Source organism: Xenopus laevis, chromosome 9_10L (genome assembly GCF_017654675.1).
Source record: "Xenopus laevis strain J_2021 chromosome 9_10L, Xenopus_laevis_v10.1, whole genome shotgun sequence".
In the NCBI taxonomy this organism is placed as follows: domain Eukaryota; kingdom Metazoa; phylum Chordata; class Amphibia; order Anura; family Pipidae; genus Xenopus; species Xenopus laevis.
Genome location: NC_054387.1, coordinates 47,384,391 through 47,407,501, shown reverse-complemented (window position 1 = coordinate 47,407,501; position 23,111 = coordinate 47,384,391). Strand labels below are relative to the sequence as shown.

Sequence of the window (23,111 nt, the reverse complement as noted above, 5' to 3'; positions counted from 1 at the left end):
TATAATTTTTTTTAATTATTTGCCTTCTTCTTCTACTGAGTCCTTCCAGCATTCAAATGGGGGTCACAAACCCCATCTAAAAAAACAAATGCTCTATAAAGCTACATATGTATTGTCGTTGCTTCTTTTTATTACTCATTTTTATTTAGGCCCTCTCCCGTTTGTCACTTATTCAAATCAATGCATGGTTGCTAGGATAATTTGGACCCTAGCAACCATAACAGGAGAGCTACTGAATAAAAAACTAAAAGACTCAAAAAACACAAAAAAAACTAAAACCAATTGCAAATTGTCTGAATATCACTCTACATCATACCAAAAGTTAACTTAAAGGAACAGTAACACCAAAAAATGAAAGTGTTTTAATGTAATGAAAATATCATGTAGTGTTGCCCTGCACTGGTAAAACTGGTGTGTTTGCTTCAGAAACACTACTATAGTAACCGTATAACCTTGAGGGGACTGTAATTGTTGCTGTATTGCCTTTGTGTAATGCTTTGTTTAAAAACGATGCCTGAGTCGTGATGTTTTTCTTTAATTTTGTTGTTCCCCCCTGCTCACTTTCCCCACTCCCCCTCCTTTTTCCTTCTGTATCCCCCCCCATCTCCTTTTATGAAAACAATAAAAATCATTATACAAAAAAAAAAAAAAAAAAAAAGAAACACTACTATAGTTCATATAAACAAGCTGCTGTGTAGCAATGACGGAAATTGAATAACTGCTATATGGCACAGGTTAACTAATGGATAACCGATAACACCATTTGCTATCTGCTGTGTAACCTGAGATTTTTCTCCTTTGAATGGCTGCCCCCATTGCTACACAGCAGCTTATTTATATAAACTATAGTAGTGTTTCTGAAGCAAATAGATCAGTTTTACCATTGCAGGGCAACACTGCATTATATTTTCATTACTTTAAAACACTTTTATTTTTTGACGTTACTGTTCCTTTAAAGGTGAACAACCTTGAATTTTATGAGAAATTTTCATTGTATAGCAGTGATTTCTTGTAATACTTTCTGGCTTACTATAGGCTCTCGCTTTGAGCACTGTTTAGTTAATCTGTCCCTACAGGTGTTTCTGTGTACAAAAGGTTAAAGTCCACATCCTGCACGGGAGCTGCTGCACAAGGCATATCCTCTGGGTCTTATATAAGGTTAGATTTTTTTTTCTCATTCCTTTCCCTGTCTTTAATTTTGTATTTAATAACAGGGCCATTTGTATCAGCCAGATGGCAACCTTAACAGAGAAGGACATATGTGCCCAGTCATGATCAGTAGCAAGAGAGTGTTGGAACATTGTTACAGAAAAATCAATTTCCTTATGTTAAGTGTCATGCACTTTCTGTGTCAGTCACACATTCACATTGAGCCTCCAGTTCTTATGGTAAAATCTGATTGGCTGTTAATCCAGACAACTGCCCAGTCCAGTTGTTGTATCACAGGGTTGCCACCTTTTCTTGCAAAAAAATACCGACCTTCCTATATTTTTACGCATTTCCCCTATTAATAACATTGGAATCAGTAAAATCATTAGAATAAATACCGGGCAGGTGGCAACCTTAATCACAGGCCTAGAAATGGCAAAACTGATTTGTTTCACTGTCATTTTACACATTTATATTGTAATAGAATAGTTTTAAAGTCACCTTATATATGGACAAAATATTGTTTAAATATTGTTGCAAGTAAAACAAAAACATACAATCTCTACCAAACTGGCCCTTGTAAAAAACACACAATTCTATCAAACTGGCCACTGGGGCCTTGCAGTTTACTTTGCAAGAGCAATAATTGCTACCCACGATGATACAAATAAATGCAAATATGCAGAAATCATATTCCAATATGTTTTATTGATCATTTATAGGAAAGGAAAGTTTATGGAAAAGTTTCTTATAAACAGGGTAAATTCAATTTAAAGGGGTTGTTCACCTTTGAGTTAACTTTAAGTATGATGTAGAGAGTGATATTCTGAGACAATTTGCAATTGGTTGTAATTTTTTATTATTTAAGGTTTTTGAGTTATTTGTCTTTTTATTCAGCAGCTCTTCAATTCGCATTATAAACAATCTAGTAGCTAGGGTCCAAATCACCCTAGCAACCATGCATTGATTTGAATAAGTGATAAGAATAGGAGAGAACCTTACTTGAAAGATAAGAAATGAAACAATAAATTTGTAGCCTTACAGAGCAATTGCTTTTTAGATGGGGTCAGCGACGCCCATTTGAAAGCTGGAAAGTGTCAGAAGAAAAAGCCAAATAACTATAAAAAAAATAATTATGAAAACCAATGGAAAACTTTCTTAGAATTGGCCTTTCTATTACATACTAAGGGGCACATTTACCTAGGGTCGAATATCGAGGGTTAATTAACCCTCGATATCCGACTGCTGAATTAAAATCCTTCGACTTCGAATATCGAAGTCGAACGATTTTGCGCAATTCGTTCAAATGAACGATCGAAGGAATAATCGTTCGATCAAACGATTAAATACTTCAAATCAACGATTCGAAGGCTTTTAATCCATTGATCGAAGGATTATCCTTCGATCAGAAAAACCTTGGAAAGCCTATGGGGACCTTCCCCTTAGGCTAACATTGGCCTTGGTAGGTTTTAGGTGGCGAACTAGGGGGTCGAAGTTTTTTTTAAAGAGACAGTGCTTCGATTATCGAATGGTCGAATATTCAAACGATTTTTAGTTCGAATCGTTCGATTCGAAGGTTGTAGTCGAAGGTCGAAGTAGCCAAAAAAAACATTCGAAAATCGATTTTTTTTTTTCCTCTATTTCTTCACTCGAGCTTAGTGAATGGGCGCCTAAAAGTTTACTTAAAGGTGAAGCACCCCTTTAAGGGGAGCAATTTGCTGGAAATCTCGTAGATGACAAAACTCTTGTTATCGCACCTTTTGCCATTTCCATTGTGGTAAAATTAAATTAAAATACAGTTCATTTTGTGTTGGGTCTTGTTTCTTGGCAAAAGTGTAAAGGATAGGGATATTATGGGCTGCATTGTTATGGGAAACAATAGAGATAATGAGTAGAACCCGGAAGGCTTGAAATCAATAGATAGCATTATCTATTGGTTGTTCTTCAGATTCTGTTTGAGAGATGAAAGAGATGAACAGACTGTGCTGCAGCCATACGGGACATATTAGGACTTTTTTTCATACATGGGCACAAAGGCAACCAATCAGCAAAGTGCTTTAATCAATCTAGAAATAAACACGACCACCCAACTATGGTTGCAGATATATCCAGGACAATAAATAATTGAAAAAAAAATTATTCTTCCCAAAAATAGCCTTTAGGCAAGACTGACAATCCCGGGCCTGGACTGGCAATCTGTGGATTCTGGCAAAAGCCAGAGAGGCTGCTGAAAGAGGCCAAATAAAGTCACTATTTAGTGGGCCTGTGGGGGGCTGTTTGAGCTTCTTTGTACATGAATTGCCAGGGCCTATTTTGGATCCCAGTTCAGGCCTGGCCTACCTCACCCCCACGCAACAGTTTGAGAAGCTCTAAATTAAAGGTATTTTTACACTAAGTGGTTTTATTTACTCTGCCGCATCTTGTTATTTGCCTCTCCCCTAGCAAATGTAGGTCAGAGTGGAGTACCATGCTAGCCATTGATCACACAGGATGGTATACTGTGTGCTTGAAGCACGGACTTAAGTTGTCCACAAAGCTTGTATTTTATAATGCAAAAAAAAAAAAAAAAAGGCTGCTCTGCACTTACTCTGTATTTCCTGTTCTAATTTGGGTCCTCTGAGATAAAGGTTATGAAGCACTTCTGTAAATCAATTGGGGATGTAAGTGGTTCTCCCTCAAGCTGGTAGAAGTTGGAGCAAGCCTCCCACCAAAGAGACTCTGCTGTCACACTTGCTGCCTCACTTCCTCCTCCTAGTGACTGATAAAGTTGTGGTTTCCTCTGTGAAACTGTAGAAGGATCAGAGAAGTGGTGCATGTGAGATTCAGAGAGAGGATGAGTGAGCAGTGCAATATGAGTGTGGCTCGGTGAGGGTCGCTGAAGATCAGTGAGATCAGCCTTCTGGGAGATTGGCTCAGAAAGACACCTGTCTGGGCATCCTCAACCGCTTCTCAGGCAGGTTTGGGTCAGCGAACCCTTACTATCGAGCTCATTGCGAGCATGCTTACAGAGAGACTAGCTCAGTGAGCAGCCTGCTGGCATTTTGGATCACTGCATAGCCTGCTGGAAGTTTGGTTCAATTGGCATATCTGCAGGGAGTTTGGTTTGGAAAATATCCCACTGCTATATTTCTTAACTACTATTACCATTGGCATTACCTGACTGATCCATGAAAAGACAGGCCTGGTGGGAATCGCAATACAGCTCAGCCAAAACCTTATGGGAATTTGGTTCAGTGAAGAGCCATTTGGCGACTGTCTCAGTAAACTGTCTCAGTGAGGGATCGTGGGTCGCAATCAGTAAGAGTTATACAGCTTGACACTGCATCTTTGTGTGTGTGCAAAAGATACTGTGTGCATCATGGAACCCCATGAAAATGATGGCGACAGCCCCCCGTCTGTTGATAAAGACTCAGAGGTATGTACATCCACCCTGCTTCTGTTTTTCTTCCTTTCACTGGGCTAGTTTAGTTGAGAAATGCTGGGAGTTGTAGTTCATGAAAACGACATAGTTTCACATCTGTCATAGCCGGTGTTTTGTTGTCTGTTGCCTCTTGAGTAAACTGGGGTCATAGTTTATGATAGCTGGAGGGCTGCAGGTTGGATGTTTATGGTTCTTGGGATCTACTAGTTAATGTAGCTATAGTGAATCATCCTCAGGCCTAGTAAACTGTTATTAGCCCCTGCTTTATAAGCTACTCCAAGAACTTGGGGTTCTATTAACCTTGATTTTACATCCCCTAATTGTTTTCGCTCATTTTACATTGTTGTCCTGCCTATACAGTATATCACACGTAAAACATATCCCTGATTTTACATGTTCCCAGATTTTTTTCTGGTCCCCTGAAAAATTTAAAATGGGGGTTCTACTGTATATCCCCTGAATCTACCAACGCATTGTCAGAGTTTGAGAAGAGGGGGGGCTGGGCCAGTGATGGGAGCTGATAACTTGAATCAGGCATGTCCAGCTCATACAAAGGAACTGTTATAGTTCAGCAACAATCGTAGGGCTTTACCAGTCCTTGCCTTGATAAGGGTTGTGGTTACCCAGTTTTCTATGGGTCTGGAAGTAATGTAAAAGCTTTTAATTCAAATATGTTAGCACAGACTGCAGACTAGGAAACTCCCCGAAGGCTGCACTGTACAGTCCTTTTTAGAGCTCTTTGCTGCTGGAAAGTTCTTCTGTATACCAGAAATGATACTGCTTGTCTCTCCTTCCTACTTGCAGTCCTCCACACCCCTTCCTCTTTCTGCTCTCTCCTCTTACTTCATCCTCTCTTCTCTTCTACTCCTATACATAAACAAGCTGCTGTATTTTCAAAGTCATTGACAGCCTAAGCTCATTCTAGCACATGCACACATGTAAGTTGACATACATCCAATAATGTAATGTATAATGAATATTTTAGCATTTAGTACACAGCACCCTCACCTCAACGGTTATTTTTCTGTATTACAGATGGAGCCCCAAGCAAGTCGGCGCTTCACCCGCAGAGAGGTAATAACATCACTTGCTATCAGTAATTAAATCTTCAGCTGTGATCAGTAACATTTGCAAATATATATATTGGCTATGGAGTCCTACCTAGTTCTACACCTACACTGGCCTTTATTACTTTAAAATGAGTTTCTGGTAATCACATGGCTCTCTTAATTTGTAGAAAACTGCTGTACTGGCATCAGTTATATATGTACAGTACACTCAGAATTAGAGCAGTAGCTAGCAAGTCCACTTAAAGGAAAACTATACTCCCCAAACAATGTAGGTCTCTATAAAAATATATTGCATAAAACAGCTCATATGTAAAACCCTGCTTCATGTAAATAAACCATTTTCATAATAATATACTTTTCTAGTAGTATGTGCCATTGGGTAATTGTAAATAGAAAATTGCCATTTTAAAAAATGCCCCCTGGGATCGCACGATTCACTGTGCACACAAACATACCAGCAAACTATACATGTTAGGTGACATGAGCCAATCAACAGACAGAGTTGTGTCTTTTGCTTCAACACTTCTTCCTGTTACAGTTAGAGCTGTAGTATTTCTGGTCAGGTGATCTCTGAGGCAGCACACAGACCATGGTGGCTCAAGGCAAGAGATGTAAAAGGACAATATATAACATAACAAAACATTTAACATACATATATACACCTGGCCTGTGGCTGTTAATTGGACAGTCTGAAAAGCCCATTTACTACACTGCTACACCAAAAGGTCTGTGAATAACTCTGCTGTGAGAATGAAAGATAAGAAAGAAAGTCAACAGAACCATGGAATTTTTAATATACATAAATATATTGCATATTTAGCAATAATGTATATTTACCTATAGTGCTTCTTCTACAGGCTAAGTACCGGAGGAAGGGAACAGTGCGGCCACAGCAACCCAAAAAAGAGCCAGACGCTGAATCCAAACCACTTTCTCAATCAGCGCAGGTAAGAAGAGTGTCACACAGATAATTATTATTCATGAGTACCCACATATACACTGTGTACTCTATGAGTTGTGCTTCAACCTCAACTGTTATAGCAGGTACTATACCTGCTATCAGGAAAAGGAAATACTGGCACACAGAGCGTTTGCAGCAGGTAAACCTTGCTTTAATTCAAAAAGTGCACCGCACTTTTTGAATTAAAGCAAGGTTTACCTGCTGCAAACGCTCTGTGTGCCAGTATTTCCTTTTCCTGATACATTTTGGAGGCTGCCGTGTCCTCTCATACTGAGCACCAAGCTACAATCGTCAAAGACTGCTGTGGGTGTGCGATCGCTCTATCTCAGGGATCCCCAACCTTTTGAACCCGTGAGCAACATTCAGCAGAAAAAGGAGTTGGGGAGCAACATAAGCGTGACAAATTTTCTTGGGGTGCCAAATAAGTGCTGTGATTGGCCATTTGGTAGCCCCTATGTGGATTGTCAACCTACATTGTGGCTCTGTTTGGCAGTACACCTGGTTATTATACAACCAAAACTTGCCTCCAAGCCAGGAATTCAAAAATAAGCTCCTGCTTTGAGACCACTGGGAGCAACACCCAAGGGGTTGGAGAGCAACATGTTGCTCACGAGCTACTGGTTGGGGATCACTGCTCTATCTTGTTTCAGTACTATACCTGCTATCCCACAGCCACACTCCCTTCACAGAGACTATTATCCCTTTGTTACTATAGACACCATCTCTCCCTACTATACCTGCTATCCCACAGTCCCTTCCCAGAGACTATTATCCCACTGTTACTATAGACACCATCTCTCCCTACTATACCTGCTATCCCACAGCCACAGTCCATTCCCAGAGACTATTATCCTACTGTTAGTATAGGCACCATCTCTCCCTACTATACCTGCTATCCCACAGCCACAGTCCCTTCCCAGAGACTATTATCCCACTGTTACTATAGGTACCATCTCTCCCTACTATACCTGCTATCCCACAGCCACAGTCCCTTACCAGAGACTATTATCCCACTGTTACTATAGGCACCATCTCTTCCTACTATACTTGCTATCTGTCAGGCACAGTCCCTTCCCAGAGACTATTATCCTAATGCTACTATAAGCACCCTCTCTCCCTATTATATCTGCTATCCCACAACAACAGTCCCTTCCGAGAGACTATTATCCCCACTGTTACTATAGATACCATCTCTTCCTACTATACCTGCTATCCCACAGTCACAATGCCTTTCCAGAGACTATTATCCCACTGTTACTATAGGTACCATCTCTCCCTACTATACCTGCTATCCCACAGTCACAGTCCCTTCCGAGAGACTATTATGCCCACTGTTAATATATACACCATCTCTCCCTACTATACCTGCTATCCCACAGTCACAGTCCCTTCCCAGAGACTATTATCCCACTGTTACTATAAGCACCCTCTCTCCCTACTATACCTGCTATCCCACAGTCACAGTGCCTTCCCAGAGACTATTATCCCCACTGTTACTATAGGCACCATCTCTCCCTACTATACCTGCTATACCACAGTCACAGTTCCTTCCCAAAGACTATTATCCCACTGCTACTATAGGAACCATCTCTCCCTACTATACCTGTATCCCACAGCCACAGTCCCTTCCCAGAGACTATAATGCCACTGTTACTATAGGTACCATCTCTCCCTGCTATTCCTGCTATCCCACAGTCCTTTCCCAGAGGCTAGTACCCCCACTGCTACTATAGGCACCATTTCTCCCTACTATACCTGCCACTCCACAGCCACGGTCCATTCCCAGAAGCTATAATCCAACTGCTACTATAGGTACAATCTCTCCCTACTATAGCTGCTAGCCCACAGCCAAAGTCCCTTCCCAGAGGATATTTTCATGACTTTCTTTCTCTCTCTGCTTAGCGGAACCTGCTGTACGGTGAAGCTCTTTATACTATTATACACCGCATGGGAATGCCAGAGCCTGACCACATATACGATGAGGAGCAACTCTATATCTATCTACATAAGGTGAGGGGGCTTATCTGTAGTGATGCCAATCTTATAGTGCTTAAGGCAGCAGCAGGTAATGGGGTAACACTCACCCACCGGCCGGTCACAGGCAGGTGGAACTATGGAAGATGGAGTATGTACCACACACTACAGACAGAGGGAGGTATAATATATGGGGTTTGTTTCTTCAGCCACAGAGACGTTTTTGAATGAGATGTAAAATCTTCTCTTGATAGGCCTTCAATATGGATCGAGGAGAGCATGAAGCCATCTTACAACGTGTCCAAGTACTAGAGGTATGTGCAAGGCAAAACTTGTTAATCAGCAAGTGGAGTAGTAGGCACAATTGCTGTGTCTTCCACACACTGGACATGACTCAACTGCTAATATCTGATCTCCTTGCAGGCCCCAATTCTTTGTTTAAAAGTCACTGTAAAAGAAGCCAAAGGAATTCTGGGAAAAGATGTCAGTGGTCAGTAAAGTCTAGTTTCATTCTATTGTACCATTTATGGGTTCTATTTTAATGACCATCAAAAAGATATCTCTATTTCTTTCTCTCATAACTATGGTGCCTGCTTGTCTTACAGGCTTCAGCGACCCATACTGCCTCCTTGGCATTGACCACCGGTCCAGCAGCCATTCCCGGGACAGTAGTCCTGATAAGAAACAAAAGCAAAAAGCCGTGGTTAGGAACACCATTCCAGAAGATCGGATGCATAAGACACAGATCATAGGCCAGACGCTGAATCCTGTATGGAATGAGACTTTCATATTGTAGGTAGAACTGTTCCTTCTTATTCCAAGAATTAGAAAAAGGGGAACACTTATAACCATAAAAATACAGTAAACCGTAGACGATACATAATGGGGCTGATGTAATTAGAGAAGGCACCAATGCAACCAGCTAGTTTGATCATCCTCTGATCAGGGGCTGATCAAACTAGTTGGTTACTATGGACAAGTGGACAACTCTTGAAAGAACTATACTGTCTTTGTAAATAAGCCCCAAATGAATCTGTTACAGTATAGGCACCATTTATTTAAGCCTTGCTGCTCCACCACTTAAACAGGTATAGAATCTGTAATCCAGAAACCCATTATCCAGAAAGCTCTGAATTGTGGGAAGGCCATCTCCCATAGACTCCATTATATAGTTAATACAGTACCCCCTCTTGTAAATTATAAGGATATTATATGTTACCGAGAGGGGTTTCATGACCATATAAAAACACGAGGCCAAAGGTCATGGAACTCCTCGGTAACTTCTAATTTCGTCATATTTTGCAACATGGGATACTTTATTATAATGCACAAGATTCAGTGAGTCATGTGACAGGAATTACATCACTACTCACCATTTATGACTGATGACATCAGTACACACTGTTTATATAGTGAATAACGTACCACCTCTTGTAAAATGGATATTATAAAGCAATAATTCCAGCAGCACTCCGATATGTGAATCAAAGATTATTTATTCATGCCATTAGCAGAGCGACGTTTCTGCTAATGGCATGAATAAATAATCTTTGATTCACATATCGGAGTGCTGCTGGAATTATTGCTTTACAGTGGAGTTTTTCCTTGAGCAGAGAGGAACACAGCTGTGCACCCGACGCTGCAAAAGGTGATCTAGTGTAAGTGTGGCATCTTATTGATTTGATTTGAATATAAGGATATTATAAGTTACCAAGGAGCTTTATGACCATATAAAAACACCAGGCAGAGTGTTTTTATACAGGTCATGGAACTCCGAGGTAACATCTAATATCCTCATATTTTGCAACTGGGGGTACTTTATTTATTATAATACACAAGTTTCAGTGAGTCATGTGACAGAAATGATATCAGAACTCAACCTTTATAACTGATGACACCAGAACCCACCGTTTATAAGGATATAAATTACAGGATATTCATGCCTTTTGTGTATTATAACCAAATAATTAACATTTTTAAAAGTGATTTTTTTTTTCTGTAATAATAAAACAGTATATTGCACTTGATCCCATCTAAGATATACAGTAATCAATCCTTACTAAACCATCCTATTGACTTCAATTCATGTATAAGTGTTTTTTAAGTAAATGTAAGGTATGGTGATCCAAAGTACGAAAAGATCCTTATCCGGAAAACCTCAGGTCCTGAGAATTCTGGATAACAGGTCCTGTGCCTGTTTTCCTTCTCAGCCCTGGTAGGAAAAGGAGTTTAAAGGGTGATACTGCACTCTTCTCTAATATAAGAACCAAACCTTGTTTTAAAATTGGAAAGTTCACCTCTGAAAATTTGCCATCCAAGCTGCATTCTCATTTATGGTTTATGTTTATGTTTTTATATACAATAGAACTCCCATTTTACATCCCCTGATTGTAAGTTTTCCCTTATTTTACATTGTTGTTTTGTGGTCTCACTTATATATCATGCATAATACATTTCCTTCATTTTACATTTTCCTGAATTTTACACCATTTTTTCTACTGTATATCATTTTTAAAAGCTTTTATTAATTGTTAATGAGTGTTGTCCTTCTTTGTTTCAGGGAGGTAGAAGACATGGAAAAAGCAAGTTTTCAAATGGATATGTGGTGAGAACCTTTATCTGGCTGGTCTTGCTGTGGTCCTTACTTGATCCATGGCTTTTCTCAATAATGCCAACTACTAGTAGGAAGTGGCTAATGTCACCCTTATGTATAGTGCCTCACCATGGTCCCTGATCTCGTGTTTCCTTTTACAGGGACTCTGATGATGTGGAAACTGTCAGAACAAAGTTGGGAGACCTCACAGATCTGCATGGCCTGAAAAGGTCAGAATCTCTCTGTAGTATGTCTCTGTTGCTGTTGGTGATTTATCTGTATCTCATTTTCTCTCTGTATCATGTCTCTCTTGGGTGTCTGTCTCACTTTCTCTCTGTAGCATGTCTCTCTTGTTATGGATGGCATATCTGTGCTTAACTTTCTCTTTGTAGCATATCTCTCTTGCTGTGGGTGGTATATGTAAATCTTGCTTACTCTATAGCGGCTCTCTCCTGCTGTGGGCGCTAGGTCTGTTTATAGTCTCATTGGTTAGAGTAGAATTACAAAATGTGTTCAGGTAGTGAGCTATTTATCCAGTATAATTCAAATTTCTTGGCCAGAATACAATGATAATTTTATACAAAAAAAGTACATGGAGTCCTGGTGCATGTCTGGGCATACACTTCTTGTTTGGGGCAGCTGGGGATATCCCACCCCCTTTTTTTGGTGGTATTGTATATTTTTACTCTTCACTGCCTCTCTCCTCTTTTAGGATATTTAAAGAAGCTCGAAAGGACAAGGGCCAAGATGATTTTCTGGGCAATGTGGTTTTGCAGTTGCGGGTGAGATTGAGAGACTGTGCTGATTAATGTATTGTTGGGCTAGGGGTTTCTAGCAGTGCAGGTGAGTGTGGGAGAAGGAAGTCCGTTGGATGGGTGAGGGGTTATGAGACACAGAGGGTCAGTATTATTTGGTATATCTCTAAAATGCCAGAGATTAAACCCTGTTCTCCTGGCAGCACCTGAAATGTAAAGAGGATCGCTGGTACAATCTTGAACCTCGCACTGAGACCTATCCTGATAGAGGGCGCTGCCACCTGCAGTTCCTTCTCACACATAAAAAGGTAACAACACACACAGCACCATACACTATATCTTCAACTGTACAGCTTTCACCATGTTCCTTGCTTGGTCCTGATTTTCATTTCTCCTTCTACTTCCTCCAGCGAGGGACCATGTTGACCAAAACTCCCAGTTATATTGTCCACAGGCAGCTACTGCAGCAGTTTGTGCGCCACGAGATCACCCATCACGAGGTACAGTACCTGTCCTTTTAATCATTCAGCCTATCTATCTATCTATCTATCTATCTATCTATCTATCTATTGTTTATTTATCATCTCTCCCCCCCCCTCTCTCTCTCTCTCTCTCTCTCTCTATCTATCCCTCTATTTATCTATCTGTATATCCCTTCTATCTATCTATCTATCTATCTATCTATCTATCTATCTATCTATCTATCTATCTATCTATCTATCTATCTATCTATCTATCTATCTACTGTATCTATCTATCCTGAATTGCTGCAAACTGTCTCTTTCTAATCTATCTATTCGAATCTATTTTATCTATCTTATCTATTTATCTATCTATCTATCTATCTATCTATCTATCTATCTATCTATCTATCTATCTATCTATCTATCTATCTATCTATCTATCTATCTATCTATCTATCTATCTATCTATCTATCTATTCTAATCTAATCTATCTATCCTGAATTGCTGCAAACTGTCTCTGTTCAGGAGAGTAGCACCACGTGGAATGGAGAGATCAGCCCCCATGGCGCCACTATCCTGTACTTACACGCCACTCAGAAAGATCTGTCGGAGTTTCATCAGGGCCTGGCGTGAGTGAAACACTTGGGTAATGTATAATGTGGGACAAGTTTGCCCAGCCCAGTAACCCATAGCAAAAAGCAAATTATTTCTCTAGTTTAACTGCACTAACAACCAATCACATGCTTGGTTTTAGTATTCTAACTGCAGTAAACCAATAAAAGATCATTGCTGACAAGTTGCTATCAGTTACTAGACCACGGCAAAATTTGCATTCATGAATACATTATTTTAGAACAAACAAAATAAAGAGATTTAAAGTAAACCTTTACCTTCAAAGGATCTTGTAGAGATCAGTATTTTATCTTTTTCCCCCATCCACTTTTATTTACATATGCACTTACAGGCCCGGACTGAGAATTAAAATAGGCCCTGGCATTTCAGGTACACAGAGGCCCAATCAGCCCACACATAGGCCCAAACAGCCCCCACCAGCCCACTAAATATTGACTTTTTATGGCGCCTTATAGTAGCCCCTCTGGCATTTGCCAGAGCCCACAACAGCCTGTTTTTTTAATTCCGTCTGGAATATGTTGTTGGGAATGGTCAGTGTTATACATTCAAAACATGTATGCAGCAATGCCCAGAAGATATCGTAGCTGTATCCCCTGTTTTACTCCATTGTTTAATCTCCCAGTCTCACCTTGATTGTTCTTATGCTTTGACCTCATAAAATCAGCATTGATGGTGGGTTCATGTGCTTCAGACATTTTAACAGCAAAGCAGGTAGGATTACTTTCTGTAGTTTTAGTCAATTGTAATAGATATATTTCTGTGGTAATCTTTTGTTTCCCCCCTGTGAGTTGATCCTCTGCTGTTGTTGTTTCTATGCCATATGTTGACTCCTTATCTACCCATAACCCCTGTACTCACCAATCTCCAATGTTGTGCTCCTCAGGCAGTGGCTGGCATACAGTAAGCTGTACCAGAGTATGGAATTCAGCAGTAGCTGTTTGTTGCATCACATCACTAGTATTGAGTACTTGTGGGTACAGGGGCGCCTTCAGGATGAACAGGTATTACTAACCCCGTAACTGTGCTGTGCCAAGGGGACAATCATGGCATGGCATGGCATGGCTCTTTCCAAATCAATCTTCTTGGTCACCATGTCCTTTTTCCAATCCAGAAAGCAGAGCTTGCCGAATCCTTTGATTCCCTCTTGTTTTATGGGGTTTCCCTGCTGCAGAGGTACCGGATAGTGTTCCCTCTGACTGCCCCGCGCTCTGTTGAACGCCTGCAGAGCCTACTACGGTGAGTGGCTTTTTACTGGTCTGTCATACATTTGTTTATCTCTGCACTCTACCTCAAGTGTACCACTAATCACCACTACATTTACAATACTTCTCCAGTCTCTATGCTACCATCACTATGGTACTATCCTACACTCCTATATTGTGTTGCCTCAGCTTTATAACTTTTCTAACAATTATCACTCATCCCAAATGCCCCAGGCTTTGGGCACATCCAACCACATACAAGATGGAGATCTAAGATACAGAATCTAAGGGCACATTTTGGGCACTTCTCACTTTCATTTAAAAGGGCACAACATAGTAGCCAAAAATGGCAGGAAGTGTGGTCCATCAAAAGTAGATTAGAGAGCGAGATCCAAATTTTAATTCTTCCTGCATTTTACATTATACATTTTTGTGGTCCCACCAATATATATAATACATAATAATTTCCCTGATTTTACATTTTCCAGCATACTCGACCATTTTTCCGGTTTTCTGGAAAAAAAAAATGAAATGGGGGCTTTACTGTACTCCCCTTTGTCTTGTTGGCAATGTGAGATTGTTGTGAATGATGCACCTCCTTGATGGGTATTTTCATATTGTCTAGTGATTGGCCTTGTCAGTCACGCTGTAGGCATGTTGGCATCACCTTCCCTGATGTGTTTGCATGGACTGACCAAAAATGTTGCCCAGTTACAGTAGGTACTAACACTGTAGCATAAACATCCCAAAGGGATTAACGTTCTTTCCCATCACCTGTTCAGCCTACAATTATCTTCTGCACATACATCTGTGACTGTTACCACATGTTATTTTTTAAACTTGATTTTACCTGTCTCTGCCCTTCCATTTAACTCTGCCTCAGTGCAGTGACCCAATGCCAACCAATCAGATATTTTTTTTTGTTTTCTCCCTACAGCAGATTGAGCAAAGCAAATTTCTGGTCCTGGAGGTTCTCCTGCTCTTGATGCACTTACTGCTGCCTCATCCTCCTTGTGCATCCCTAACCCAGTGTACCCTTTTTGCTCCTCACAGGGTACTGATACAAATGTGCAAGACCAAAGCTTTCCGGGAGCTGTGCTCTTTAACTCCAGATCTGCAGGAGAGAGTTACAGAAGCCATCAAGGTAACTTATTAAATATCAAATCACTGGCCTGGTTGCTGTTTTTGTTTAATAGAGCTTCCAGTAACCCCTGTCAGTTGCTGGTACAGGTATAGCCTGTTATACAGAATGCTGGGGTTTTCCAAATAATGGATCTTTACATAATTTGTATTTGGATCACATACTTTGTCTGCTAGAAAATCCATGTAAACATTAAATAAACTGTCTAGTTTTGCTTCCAATAAGGATTAACTATATCTTAGTTTGGACCATGTACAAGGTACTATTTTATTATTACAGAGAAAAAGGAAATAATTTTTAAAAAATTTGGATTATTTGGATAAAATGGAGTCTAGGGGAGAAGGCCATCCTGTAATTCGAAGCTTTCTGGGTAACATGGTTTCCGGTAGTTATTGCACTGGCCATGTCCTCTTTATTTTTCAACCACGTTACCATTTATGATAGAGGAAACCTTGTTATAAAATAAATGGACAATGTAATAGGTTTGATTCAATGCTATCTTGCCTACGACTGCTACAACTTACTTACATAGTTACATAGATAAATCGGGTTGAAAAAAGACAAAGTCCATCAACCCCTCCAAATGAAAACCCAGCATCCATACACACACCCCTCCATAATTTCACATAAATTCTATATACCCAAACCTATACTAACTATAGAGCTTAGTATCACAATAGCCTTTGATATTATGTCTGTCCAAGAAATCATCCAAGCCACTCTTAAAATGTTTATATATTTTATATCTTTTATATCTGGAACGGTCTATTTCCTATGAGGGACGAATGGCTAGTGTCAGAGGGTTGATATCTATAACCCCCGCCAGGCCCGGACTGGCAATCTGTGGGTTCTGGCAAATGCCAGAGGGGCTGCTATAAGGTGCCATAGAAAGTCAGTATTCAGTGGACTGGTGGGGGCTGTTTGGGCCTCTGTGTACCTAAAATGGCAGGGCCTGTTTTAATTCTCAGTCCGGACCTGACCCCCGCCCTCTATGATGCCATAACGCTATAGGGCCCAAGGCAGGATGGACTATAAGGGCTAATGGTCTACTGTGGACAATGGTCACTCATATAACTTATACTAGATCATACAAATAAATGATCTCCACTCTGTTACTTAGAAGAGTGTCAGCATAGTGTCAGCATGTCTCTTATACCCTTTTGCATAAGTGTTGCTCAATAGCTGGCTGTACCACAATGGCTATGTTTAGCCAACAGATGTCTATGAGGCTGTGGACAGTTGGAACCAGAAAACTCTTATGTTGCAAAACTGCACATCTTACAGGAATGTATAAATACAGTATATATGCCAGTAAGTCTCCTCGCCAGACCATGTATGGTATTTCCCTGTACCCTTTGTCACAATTACTGTAAATGCCTTCTGAAAGCTATATAACGCTTGGACCAAGAGGTGAGTCTTTGGTAAGTCCTTGGGTGACATTCTGTGTGTTACTCCAACAGCTTACCCAGACAAAACTGTTATGTTGTATTCTGTATGAATAAATTGCCTCACTATTACTAAAGGTTTTCCTTTACGGAGTTTTGTCTTACACAATGTCAAAATGGTACTACTAAAAATACCATCAAAAGGCATTAGCTGAATCAGCCATCACAACATTACCTGGCAGTGCATTCCACAACCTCACTGTCCTCACTGTGAAGAACCACCTAAAATTGCTTCAAATGAAAGTTCTTTTCTTCTAGTCTGAAGGGGTGGCCTCTGGTACGGTGATCCACTTTATGGGTAAAAAGGTCTCCTGCTATTTGTCTATAATGTCCTCTAATGTACTTGTAAAGTATAATCATATCACCTCGCAAGCGCCTTTTTTCCAGTGAAAACAACCCCAACCTTGACAGTCTAGCCTCATAATTTGTCTTAAATCCCTCTAACCAGTTTAGTTGCACTTAGTCTCTGCACTCTCTCCAGCTCATTTATATCCCTCTTAAGGACTGGAGTCCAAAACTGCACTGCATACTCCAGATGAGGTCTTACCAGGGACCTTTAAAGAGGCAAAATTATGTTTTCATCCCTTGAGTTAATGCCCTTTTTTATGCAAGACAGAACTTTATTTGCTTTAGTAGCCACAGAATGACACTGCCCAGAATTAGACAAGAATTATCTACAAAAACCCCAAGATCCTTCTCATTTAAGGAAACTAGGGATGCACCGAATCCAGGATCCATTTTCCAGTTTGCTGCCCAGTTTCCCAACTTAGACAAATCACAAATCACAGCAACCTGCATGGAACCTATAGTTCTGCACAATTTAGTATCATCTGCAAAAATATAAACAGTACTTTCAATGCCCACCTCCAGGTCATTAATAGACAAGTTGAAAATCAAGGGACCTAGTACAGAGCCCTGCGGTACTCCACTAACAACACTGGTCCAATTAGAAAATGTTCCATTTACCACCACTCTTTGTAGTCTATCTTTTAGCCAGTTCTCTATCAAGGTACAAATACTATGTTCCAGGCCAACATTCCTTAATTTAACCAGTAACCTTCTGTGTGGCACTGTATCAAATGCTTTAGCAAAGTCTAAGTAAATCACATCCACTGCCATCCCAGAATCAAGGTCCCTGCTTAACTTCTCATAAAAAGAAAAGAAAATTGACACTCACAGGCTGGTTTCTGGGAAATTATTATTAATGCACAGAGATTTACTATTCCTTTAAAGGGTTCTCAACCTTTAAATGTTCTTGTGTTAGAGTTACCCAAGATTTCAACCCTTCCTGTCTCTGTAGGCTGGAACACATGAATGGTTTGATCTGAAGAGGCAACATCTTCAGCCTATGATACAGGTTTGTAATATCAACAGGATGTGTCATTCACACACAAAATATGAGAATCCAATGCTACTAATGGAATTTCTTACTGTAATGGCTATATCCTTCCAGAAACACAATGTGCCCTATAGATTATAAGAACAACACATAACTATGTTTAAAGGTGGGGTAAAGCTTGTTCTTGCGGTACAAGGCAGAATCTTAAAGATAACGTTTACTGCTCTCAAAGACATATGTTATAAAAGATCAAGCATTTCCTTCCACTGTTGTCAGATGTAAATGTCCAATTACATGCCCAGTTTGTGGATCAAACTGTTATTGGTGCACTGAAGGCACTTCCAATTTGTGTTCACCATTTAAGGGCCAGCATGTGGGCATTCTAGTCCCCTGGACCCCACCTTACAAATACATTGTTCCACATACTGTAAATACAATACAAGGTGCATCTGGAGCCCTGTAAGTTATTGCACTAGACAGACACAAGTACTAAATGAATGACACCTTTAGATGCACGCAAGCACTATATCTATGCAAATGAGCCCTACTTTTTCATGTTTCCTATGTGATTCATTTGTCTCTGCAGAACCAGGAGGAGAACCTTAAGTCATTAGTAAGGCTGGTAGCGGACATAACTAGTGACTTGCAGAGTTGTCACAAGACGTGGAACAAGTGCTTCATCAAGTGAGACATCTTCCATGTGACATAGTGATAAACTAAAGATAGAGTAACGTGACTTCTCTTTCACTATATATAGGCAAACAGCTTTATATGTCTAAGCTCAAATTTATATTATCCTTGTGTGTCATATTGTTAGAGACTTAGCAGCGCTCAGATTTTCTTGCACAGTAACTTAACTTAACTTGGACGAAATCAGAATTGTGAAGTAACCTCTTTTGAAAACACTGGTCAATTGTTCTTATGGGCTTCTAGCAGGAACTAGGAACCTATGGAGATGTTTCTTATTTGTTTAGGACAGCCTCTACTGTCTGTTGAAGAAACAGGTTCTCCACCACCACCATAATATAAAACCTAGGATTAGAAACCCAATGCAGAGTACCTCATCTTTTTGCATTTATCAAGGCATTCTCTATATTCTTTTGTGGAACATCAACCCTAGTGGTAACAATGAGGGCTATAAAATATCAGGAAACAACTGAAAAATGCTGTTGGCTGTAACTAGAGACCTGTAATATGTCATACACATCTCTCCTTCAGCAATCCAATAGCCTCTCCCTCTTATATTTTCTCAGCACAATTAAGGTGGATATTTTCAGCCTGACCTTCCAGGAGTTGGAGGAATTGGTGAGCAAGGAGTTCTGTTAACATGATGGGGTAATATTGTGCACTTTCTCTGTCCTGCCAACTCATTCTTCTGCACTACTGATGTCTTACCTTTGTCATGTATCTTCCACATCATCCTGCCACTATGTTTACATTTCTGTCTGTGCTCCTGATTCTGTCTGACATTCTTATGTTGTGCTACCAGCAGGCCAGCCATCAGGGGGGGACAGGGGGGAGAGTTGTAGGGGCCCCGAGGGTAAGGCGGGCCCTGCCACGCCACACTTACTTAATTAGCCGGGCCCCCCATCTTTCTGAGAGCTGCTGACTTCGGGAAGGCATGGACGTTTAAGGGGCCCTGGCCACCAATTTTCTCATAATGGGGGGGGGGCCCTGGCCACCAATTTTTCTTTTCTTATGTGGAGTCCTAGCCACCAATATTTTGTAATGGGGGGCCCTGGCCACAAATATTTTTTTATGGGGGGCCCTTACCACCAATATCTTTTTATTTTTTATTAACATGTGGGAACCCTAGCCACCAATATTTTTTTGTTTTTTTACTGTGTGGTGGGGAGGGCAGACCTGTAGGTGGGGCTTGCGGTGGGTGCAGCCCAGGGGGCCCAGGAAATTTTGTCGTATGGGGCCCTGCGATTTCTGATGGCGGTCCTGGCTATCAGACAACTTTTTCTTCTGCTTTCTAGGTATCCCAGCATTTGCAAAGCCAGCTGCCTTCTCCAAAGCTCAACTCCAACCCTCAGCTCTCCGAAATCCTGTATCAACTATACCTTACTCTGAGGGAACTGCACAAGCTACATGTACACTTTCCTAAAAGGTAACCGATTAAGGCCCCTGAAAAGATATGCTATAAAATTGGTAATTCTGTTGCCATTGAGCTGAATGCCTGTGTGATGCATGGTGTGTGGTGCCTCACAGGATCTCTCTGTACACCCTGTAGGGAGAATGAACTACCTTTGAGCGGATTTCACCGCTGGTTTGCCGAATCTCTGCCCAGCTGGTTGCAGAAAGCGTATACAACTGCCCTGGAGAGGGTTCAGCGGGCTGTGCAGATTGATCAGGTGAAATTCTAATGTTAGTTCCTGTAAGACAAGTATATCAGCTGGATGCTTGTGACCATCATTTTCTTAACCATTATTATGAATTCTCAAAGCTTGAAGAACCTTACCCTCTCCTGCACCTGTCTCCCAATGATAGGCATATCATTCCTTTACAGCAGGGAAGTACACTTAATCAGGAGTATAACTATAGAGATAGCAGACCCAGAGGCTGCCGAGATCTCTGGACACCTATTTTAATGGCACATAAAAGTAACGACATGATACATCCCATGAATAAAAAAGCCATTTTACTCCAGCAGGCATGACACAGGCAAAGGGTTATGGGGTGGTATCTGTCCATTGCTCATTAGGGTGATGCAAAAAGAAATTTGCTGTAGGCCACAGCGTGTCCAGCAGTGTTACCTGTCTCACAAGGCTTTTTCCTGATGCTTTCCCACAGCTGGTGCCACTCTCAGAGTTACAGAAACACAGTGCCTCCACTGTCGATCTGTCCACTTGCTACTCACAGATTGGAAAAACATGGCAACAGCTGGACTGGCCAGATCCTGAGGAGGCCTTTATGATCATGGTGAAATTCACAGAGGTGAGTGGAAAGAAGGCCCAGGCAGAGTCGAGGGAAAGGGGGGGGGGTTGCAGAGAGAGGGGGCCTGATAAGAACCTGTCCCCCATTCTCTAGCTCAGTGATCCCCAACCTTTTGAACCCGTAAGCAACATTCAGAAGTAAAAGGAGTTGGGGAGCAACACAAGCATTAAAAATGTTCTTGGGGTTCCAAATGAGTGCTGTGATTGCCCATTTGGTAGCCCCTCTATGGATTGTCAACCTACATTAAGTCTCTGTTTGACAGTGCACCTGGTTTTTCTACAACCTAAACTTGCCTCCAAGCCTGGAATTCAAAAATAAGCTCCTGCTTTGAGACCACTGGGAGCAACATCTAAGGGGTTGGAGAGCAACATACTAATGCCTTATCGTTTAATATAGATGCCTCCATAACATCTGGTGGTGTCTAAAAATCAATTCTTGTAATGGAGGCAAATAATAAAATACACAGATACTAAACTAAAATACATTTAATTAGATATAAACATTGATTGCATTTCTTTAAAGTCATGGTAAATCCATGCAGCCAAGGCACCTGACAGTTTCACCACTCTGGGCAGAGACACCCATGTATTCCAGACACACAACATTTTCCAGTTTTCTCCTGATTTGTGCATCCAAAATGAGACATTCGTTGTGTTTCTCCTTCCATTTTCTCAACATATCTGTACATTATTCTTAGTCTTCTTTGTATTTCAGGACATGTGCCGTATTGCCATTACCTACTGCTGCCTCATCAAACGCCGGGCAGAAGAGATATCTGGAAATCAAGATGCAGCAGAAGCTGCCACAAAGGTATACACTAGTTAATATATCCAGGTGATTACATACGCATTATATGAAAAAATCAGTAGAAGGCAAGATAATCGTTGCCAAGAGTTGGTTCACCCGGGGCACATTTCATTCATATGATATGAAACTGTCCAAAAGGCTAATCCTGTTTAGGTGTATTGGAGACTTCAGCTACTATCTTGAATACTCCATAAACTGTAGATCAAGTGGTATGTCTCCTGGGAATAATAGATGGGCTACTGTCCACTAATGCATCCAGATTTAGGCTTTGCTTCCTCGTATACTGATGCAGAGGATGAGTGATACCTCTCCAATACTGGAGTTTTGGAGGAAGTAGTAAATGGAGCATTAATGGAGATAATCAATTGAGTGGAAGCCTTTACACTATACACTATACTCTGTATAATACTCGTTGGATATAAATAAAGCAACACAAGTTTCTGCCCCTTTTCTACCCCAGTTGTGCCTTGTGGTTAACAACATTGAGCAGTTGCGCCTGGTGGTGCATTCTCTACCCACCAAGCTGGACTGGGAATCCCTGGAGCACAAGACAAGCCATGTTATCAGCACAAATCAGTTTCAGCACACACTGCATGACCAGTTGCGGGGAGCCATAGTGTGTCTGAATCGGGAGATCCGTGGGGTTGTGCAGTCTCTTGCACAAAAGGTAAGTGCCCTCTTCTTCTTACCTATCTCTCCCTCTTACCCCCATCATATTCACATGGTTCTTTCATTTTTCACAGCTTGATGCCGGAATCACTAAACATCTTTACTCTCTTGCTAGTGTCAGTGATTCCAAAGATCCTAATGATGTGAGTATGACCCAAAAATTCCAAGCTCTTCCAAGGGTGGGAGCACTTTATGAGACTATAACTTTTTTTTTTTTTAAATGAAACATCCACTACAAATGCATATGACATTATCGTGCCTCTCCTTACAGAGCATTGTCCCACTGATGAAGTTCTTGGAGAAAGAACTACAGTACATGAATCAGAATCTGGTGCAAGAAAACTTCAACTGGTAAGGCAGCTTTGCCATAGACATAGTGCTGATATTTAAAAGGGACACATAGGGGCAAATTCACTAAGATTCGTAGTTGGGCCAGGCGTATCTTCGCCGCACTCCGCCACACTTCGCCCGGCGTAGTTTCGCCAGCGCTCCGCAAATTCACTAAAATCTGAAGTTGCGCTCAGGGGTAGCGTTAGGTTGCATACGG

General features: G+C 40.9%; 1 protein-coding gene across 3 annotated transcripts in view; it reads left to right on the top strand.

The window, feature by feature from the left end:
* Nucleotides 1-3,920: 3,920 nt before the first annotated feature.
* unc13d.L (unc-13 homolog D L homeolog) overlaps nt 3,921-23,111 on the top strand; it is a 30,398-nt gene continuing 11,207 nt past the window's right edge. Inside the window, exons 1-26 of one of the 3 annotated variants that reach the window (XR_005964104.1) lie at nt 3,921-4,564; nt 5,606-5,644; nt 6,498-6,587; nt 8,504-8,611; nt 8,830-8,889; nt 8,999-9,065; nt 9,181-9,367; nt 11,136-11,180; nt 11,330-11,398; nt 11,881-11,950; nt 12,127-12,231; nt 12,334-12,423; nt 12,914-13,017; nt 13,905-14,022; nt 14,133-14,257; nt 15,277-15,367; nt 18,110-18,166; nt 18,735-18,832; nt 19,402-19,453; nt 20,131-20,261; nt 20,385-20,505; nt 20,945-21,088; nt 21,803-21,898; nt 22,356-22,562; nt 22,639-22,707; nt 22,836-22,915. Coding sequence is in view for 2 of the 3 variants with exons in the window: in XM_018235336.2 (XP_018090825.1) it covers nt 4,508-4,564; nt 5,606-5,644; nt 6,498-6,587; nt 8,504-8,611; nt 8,830-8,889; nt 8,999-9,065; nt 9,181-9,367; nt 11,136-11,180; nt 11,330-11,398; nt 11,881-11,950; nt 12,127-12,231; nt 12,334-12,423; nt 12,914-13,017; nt 13,905-14,022; nt 14,133-14,257; nt 15,277-15,367; nt 18,110-18,166; nt 18,735-18,832; nt 19,402-19,453; nt 20,131-20,261; nt 20,385-20,505; nt 20,945-21,088; nt 21,803-21,898; nt 22,356-22,562; nt 22,639-22,707; nt 22,836-22,915 (2,480 nt within the window). In the remaining variant the exon portion in view is untranslated. Of the gene's footprint in view, nt 4,565-5,400; nt 5,509-5,605; nt 5,645-6,497; nt 6,588-8,503; nt 8,612-8,829; nt 8,890-8,998; nt 9,066-9,180; nt 9,368-11,135; nt 11,181-11,329; nt 11,399-11,880; nt 11,951-12,126; nt 12,232-12,333; nt 12,424-12,913; nt 13,018-13,904; nt 14,023-14,132; nt 14,258-15,276; nt 15,368-18,109; nt 18,167-18,734; nt 18,833-19,401; nt 19,454-20,130; nt 20,262-20,384; nt 20,506-20,944; nt 21,089-21,802; nt 21,899-22,355; nt 22,563-22,638; nt 22,708-22,835; nt 22,916-23,111 lie in introns of those variants that run through there. The other 2 variants (XM_018235336.2, XM_041576652.1) reach the window with 2 other exon arrangements.